The sequence below is a fragment of the Acanthisitta chloris genome, unplaced genomic scaffold (assembly GCF_000695815.1).
Source record: "Acanthisitta chloris isolate BGI_N310 unplaced genomic scaffold, ASM69581v1 scaffold9678, whole genome shotgun sequence".
Taxonomy (NCBI): Eukaryota; Metazoa; Chordata; class Aves; order Passeriformes; family Acanthisittidae; genus Acanthisitta; species Acanthisitta chloris.
This window is the reverse complement of record NW_008687562.1, coordinates 1,592-7,741: the sequence shown is the minus strand read 5'-3', so window position 1 is coordinate 7,741 and position 6,150 is coordinate 1,592. Positions and strand designations below refer to the sequence as shown.

The following is a 6,150-nucleotide window of genomic DNA, read 5'->3' as shown; positions in this document are numbered from 1 at the left end:
TTTCTAGGAAATGAGGTGTTGAACTAATAAATTCAACTGACCTATGAGCCACAGTGAAGTGGGAACTTCAGTATTCTGAGAACCTGGTCACTGGAAGGTCTCACCATTAGCTGTGCCTTTATGCTACAGGCAGTAGCACTTGGCATTGGAAACCTAAAAACAAGCTCCTTCCTGAGAGGGATGAACAGCCTGTATAACCAGAGGGCAAGGCTGACAGAGCTACCTGAACAGCTGGTGCTGCCCTGTGCCAGTGCAGGCTGTGCTGCTGCTGCACCACCCTCAGCTACAGCACATGGGTCAGGCAGCAACACAGAGCTCTGACTCATGCCTGACCTGGGGAATGTTCCAGCCAGCTAAGAGGTTACTTGCACACAGCATTAAAGCTGGTGGATTTGGGAATTTGAGAAATGAAGTGTGAAACTGCAGCAGCATTTTAAGTTACAAATGGCTACTTTGTGCACTCACTAGCATGAGATAAGGTCTAATTTCCACATAGCTGGTTCGTATTCGAGCACTGTGGCCACAGCACAGACCTGCACAGTCACTGGAGAGTATTCTATTAGCTCTTGCAGCTGTGCTGGAGCAGGACACAGGGCTTACAGCACAGAGAGCTAAACCAGCAGCTCTTAAATTCTCACCAAAGCATTTGGGCTCATGGCAGCTGCTTCAGTCTGACTGTTCCCCCAGCTTTGCGACTAGCATGAGATAAGGTCTAATTTCCACATAGTTGGTTCGTATTCGAGCACTGTGGCCACAGCACAGACCTGCACAGTCACTGGAGAGTATTCTATTAGCTCTTGCAGCTGTGCTGGAGCAGGACACAGGGCTTACAGCACAGAGAGCTAAACCAGCAGCTCTTAAATTCTCACCAAAGCATTTGGGCTCATGGCTGCTGCTTCAGTCTGACTGTTCCTCCAGCTTTGCACAGAAGTAATACAAAAGCCTCAGCCTTCCATGAAACACAATACTTTATCAACAATGCTACAAACATGAGCATTAGATAGCAACCTAGACAAGAAACAGCCAAAGTAATGTGAAAGACTTTACTAACCATGGGCTGATCTTCATTAGTGGTATTGGTGCACAGGTGAAAAATACTGTTAGCAGCAAGAAGGACTTCCGTCCCCACACATCAGACAGGGCACCTATGAGTGGGGCGCTGAGAAACGATAACAAGCCCTACATGAAACAAAACATTTTAAGTTAGAGCTCAGTGGTTAGAATCGTGATAGCTGATCACACCATGCCCTGAGAGCAGCCTGGGCTCCGTTCTGATTCAGGTCAATGACTACAGTGCAATGCATCACAGGCAACGTGGCCAGGCATTACTGATCTTCTGTCCCACGTCTGGTTACATAAAGTTTGAGATCTGTTACCTCAGAACTACACAAAATTCAAGATGCAGATGGTCCAGTCACACTAGCAGTTTTATGAACTGTGTTTTGTAATCTTACCTACTTAGAATTCACATAAACCTAGGCAACTGAAAATACCCTACTGAAGCAACAAGCTCTGAGTAAAAAAATTATCATCATTTGGGATTAAAAACTACCTTTTTATTTGCTGAACCCAAACAGTACATACAGACCAAGTGATACCTTACTAAAAGTAAAATGATGCATATTTGCCTTTCTAGCAATAATTTATTCCCATTTTATTTATACTGTAAAATCTATACTGAAAAACCTCTTGGATGTTTCCTTCAATTGGCAATCATTTCTGTACTCCTCCCACCATTCACCTTCACTTGTACTTGTGATTAACTGCTGTCAGCTTACCTTTACTCCTTGAATTAGACCATTCATCAGAAATGTATGTTTTGGGAAGGTTTCATGCAAAACCTGGAGAAGAAATATAAACAGTGTCATTTACACAATATGAACTATAAATATTGCTTATGATGCATCCAACGTTCTGATGCATGGTAGCTTTTTATTTTCATGGGATATAGAAGGAAAAAAAGAGAAAAAAAAATAAAATCAAACCACAAGTAACCACAGAGGGTACTTTGGGATTTCAGTGTCTGAAATCTAAATAGACCACAGAGAACCTAGAAAATTATCTCAGACCAGACTCTCCACATGTTGTTTTGTCTTCTGTCAGGGACTGGGGAGAGAGAGGAGAGACATCACCATTCTGATGCCTCTCAGTCTGGTGCCCAGAGCCTAGACATGCAGTTACCACAGGTCCCTCTCAGTCTGACTGCTGTGAGGGCAGAGGGATTCCATGCAGTGACCAACGTGCAGTTTATTCCCAAGAGACTGTTCATGGTTAACATCAGCTCTCAGAGCTGCACCAAGACTGCACTTTAGGTGGAGTTTGCCTGGAAATTTTTAAGCCTTCACTCCTTTTAATTTGTCAGCATGTGTCACTCACAGATTAAATCCAAATTAGAAGCAACCAACCACACGAGAAAATAATGGTACAAAGAAGTTGGTATGACTGTGTTGCTAATGACAGGGAAGCTTTGACTGGTGTAACAGGGTCTGTGCTCTGAAGCTTCTGTTTAAAGCACAGCCAGGTCAGCACAGATCTCTCTACCTACACACACACAGCTGCATAATGTTACCAAATTTCAAGTACTTCTGTCCTTACATTTCTAATGTGTCACTTTTTGTGGCACCTTGAAAGATTATTTCATTACTCTCTTACTGGTTTCAAGTCAGAAAATATTTACATGCAAGCTTGAGTGTTAGCAGCTCTGCTACACCATTACACTGCTTTAATGAAATAATTTGAAATTCCTGATACATCTAAAAACACACAACTTTTCACTCGCACAACAGAGCAGCTCAATTCTATGTGGTTTTCATTTAATTCAAAAGCTGCTCAGTGTTTCTGCAGTAACTGCCCACCCCCCATACAGAGAGAAAAAGCTCCAGAGAATCACCTACCACCAGAGTAGGAGCTGTCAGGAGTCCCCAAGCAAAAAATTCCAAGAAGATCACGATAACAGCGTGGTAGACACTAGGGGAACCTATTCCTTGAGGCTAGAACAACAGAAAAGATAAACAATTAAACCATCCAAACTTCTATCACAGTCATCAGAAATGCATCTGAACACCATAAACAGAAGGATTAACAACAAGAAGGACTCAAAACTTGGGAATACAGTTACCCAAGCTAACTGGTACTGAGTGAAATTCCCTTTTTTAACCCTTTGATGCTAACATGCTGAAGTGTCTTAATCTTACTCTGCAGAATCCTTCACTGCCATCTCAAAAGACAAACCACTTCCACTGTCAGTCAGGCAAACAACGATGCTACTGAAAGGGAAAACATACTTTTCTTCAGATAATTAGTTTCTTTTCCTTGAGAAAAATGGCTAAGTCTCCACAATGCCACACAGCATCTAAAACATGGCAGTGTTCCCACTCAGCTATCCTGAGTCTAGTTACCTGGTCTATCAAACAGCTCCACAAGGCACCATTGCTACATACAAGGCCTTGACAGCTCTAAACCAGGAAGGACAAACTGAAACCACAAACACCTGAAGTGAATCTCAGGAACAGCACTGATCACTTCCCAAATACTGAGGCCCATTAGTTACAGCATGCTCCAAATGCAGGAAGAGATATAGACAAATGATTTGACATAAGGAACTTCAATTCCTCTGGTGATTTAGTATAATCTCTGATTTTGCTTTTGCTTTTGAGAAGAACAAAAAGAGCATGGGTGGGACAGCTTGCTCATCTCGTAGACTCTGTAAATGCTGTCAAACAACATGCCATGTTCAACATTTGCAAATTAAGGATATGGTTCACTAATTATTTTCAAATGAAGGCAGTATGAATAACTCCTCAGAAATCTCATTTGCAATCTTTAAGCTTAGAAGTGCTGCCTTAACATCTACTTTCCCAGCTCTGTGCCACGGTGAGTTACTAACAGGGGCACTGATGTGATCAGACCTGGCATTTACACTGAGCGCACACACAGGCTAAGGTCCTCAGCTGCTTCCCAAGAAGGCTCAGGGGGATCTTATCAATGTGTTAAGTAGCTGACAAGAGCCAGACTCTGCTCAGAGGTGTCAGTGACAGGTTGGAGGCACATACTGAAATATAAGAAATTCTACGTAAACCTTCACTGAGCAACCCCTGACACAGGCTGAACTTGTGGAGTCTCCATCCCCCAAACCTCACCAGACACAGCCCTGAGCAAACTGCTGACCATGTCTGGCGTAAGGCAGTGGGATAGTTGGATCAGAGATGTTCAGAGGTGCCTTCCAGCCTCAGATACTAGACAACTTTAAAGTTCCAGTTAGGCAATACCTGAGTCTTTATTATGAGATTTATGCAAACCATAACAGCTTTTCTTTCCACAGTCCAATACTTCCAACATAGGAAAGGGAAAAAAAAGCCTATTGAACAAATGTAGGAAATAAATACAGAAAACCTCACTGGCTACACATCTCTATTGCAAGAAAAGATCAGAATTTTCAAAAGTAACCATATAAATATGCAAAATGTGAGTTACAAAAGCCCCTCAGCACTGTGCTGTTTTTCTCTCCCAAGCCCTCTGCAGTAAATACAGACATACCATACAGATATTTCTGCTATTTTTTCAGCCTACTCTCCTAAAGAGATATATTAACAATCTTTATAGTTACAGAAAGTGGCTATAATTATCTTCCCTTCCCACAGTTCCTTTCCTTTTCCACCCACAATTCTTATTTTAGCTTTGGGTTGAAAATTTATCCAGCTCTGCACAAACTCTAAGTTAGCCATGTGGCTCAGCCTCATAATATCAGGTTCAATCTCACAGTCCCCAGGTTCCTGTTACTGGCTCATGACCCCCAAGGTATGACAGACACTGAGGGAGGTGTTGGGAACCATCCCCCTCCCTCCAGGCACAGGGGTCAGGAGCACCTCCAGTCACAGCAGACACAAGCTCCACAGCCACCTGTGCAGTTCTGGGCAGCCTCTCTGAGATCACATACACAAACCGAAACAGCAGAACGAAACCAGTGGCTGTTCTGCACAGCTGAACTGTTGGTGACCTTAGAGACCTGCAGGCAGGTGACTGCTGCCTCTGCCACGACATCCAGCTGGAACCAACATGAACAGATGTTTCTGACACACCGGCAGAATCAAACAAAAGTGACATTTAGATCACTAGGGTTAAGCTTCCTTGCTTTATTGTTGCTAGTGCTGAGACTTGCTCTTATCTATAAAAAAAAAAAAAGTAATTCAGTCACCACCTCTATAGCCATTTTTAAAGGTGGTTGCAACGATAAAATAGCAAAAATACTCCTGAGGTGGAAGCGAAATGGAAGGAGACTAATAAGCAGTTATATTGCAGTGCATTATGATCTATTATGTGCATTCAGTCCACAAGACTTCAGTCTGATGTACCCTCCTATCACAACATGCACAGTGCGGGTGTTGGGTGCTCAGCTCTGTCTCACTCTACAAACCTGTCCCCCTGTGCTTTACAAACTGGGTAACGTAGCAGAGGGTAATGTAATGACCTAAGTGCAACCAAACCAGAAAGCCTTACACCTGAAGATAAAAGATAGAGTCTGTGTGCGAACAAACTGGAACTGAGATGCTCCAGAGCAATGGCAACTCTTCTCTGCAATCAGGTAGCCACAGCAGAGAATAGTTATGGCTGCCTAAATCTGTGGCACAAAACAGTGCTCCAAGAATGCCTCTCTCTCTCTGGTTAGAGAGAAGACTTAACCACACACTTTGTCCTGTCAGCGATACAAAGGGCACATGCCTAGCAACGCTAAGAACACACATCTGGCAACAGAGTAACTATCAGAGCCACAAAGGCATCAGGTAGGGGATCACAGCCACTGCTGCTCTGCTGGAAAGGAAAAGGCACCAAATAAAGTACTAAGCACTCATTCATTTCCTGACTGCTTCAAAATGCATCATCTCATCTAAGATGAATACTAGCTGGTCATAAAGGAAGGCAAAATTAAGACCAGTGTTGAAACATAGAGAGGCTGAAGATGCCCCATCCCTGGCAGTGTTCAAGGCCTGGCTGGATGGGCTCTGACACCCTGGTCTAGTGGAAGGTGTGCCTGCCCACGGCAGAGGCTGGAACTGGGTGGTTTTTAAGGCCCCTTCCAACCCTTCACAATCCTATGAAACTGGTGTTACTGCCTCTCCTTTGGTGTAATCTGACAACACACACTTGAGTACA

The 6,150-nt window shown here is 43.4% G+C and overlaps 1 protein-coding gene across 1 annotated transcript; it reads right to left on the bottom strand.

Moving 5' to 3' along the window:
• Nucleotides 1–1,051: 1,051 nt before the first annotated feature.
• Nucleotides 1,052–5,044, bottom strand: LOC103807904 (hippocampus abundant transcript 1 protein-like; the record flags this gene model as incomplete). Its single annotated transcript, XM_009080654.1, has 4 exons — nt 1,052–1,179; nt 1,779–1,841; nt 2,895–2,990; nt 4,943–5,044. Coding segments are annotated over 4 exons (389 nt in total), but the record flags the coding sequence as incomplete, so codon positions are not given.
• Nucleotides 5,045–6,150: the final 1,106 nt, after the last annotated feature.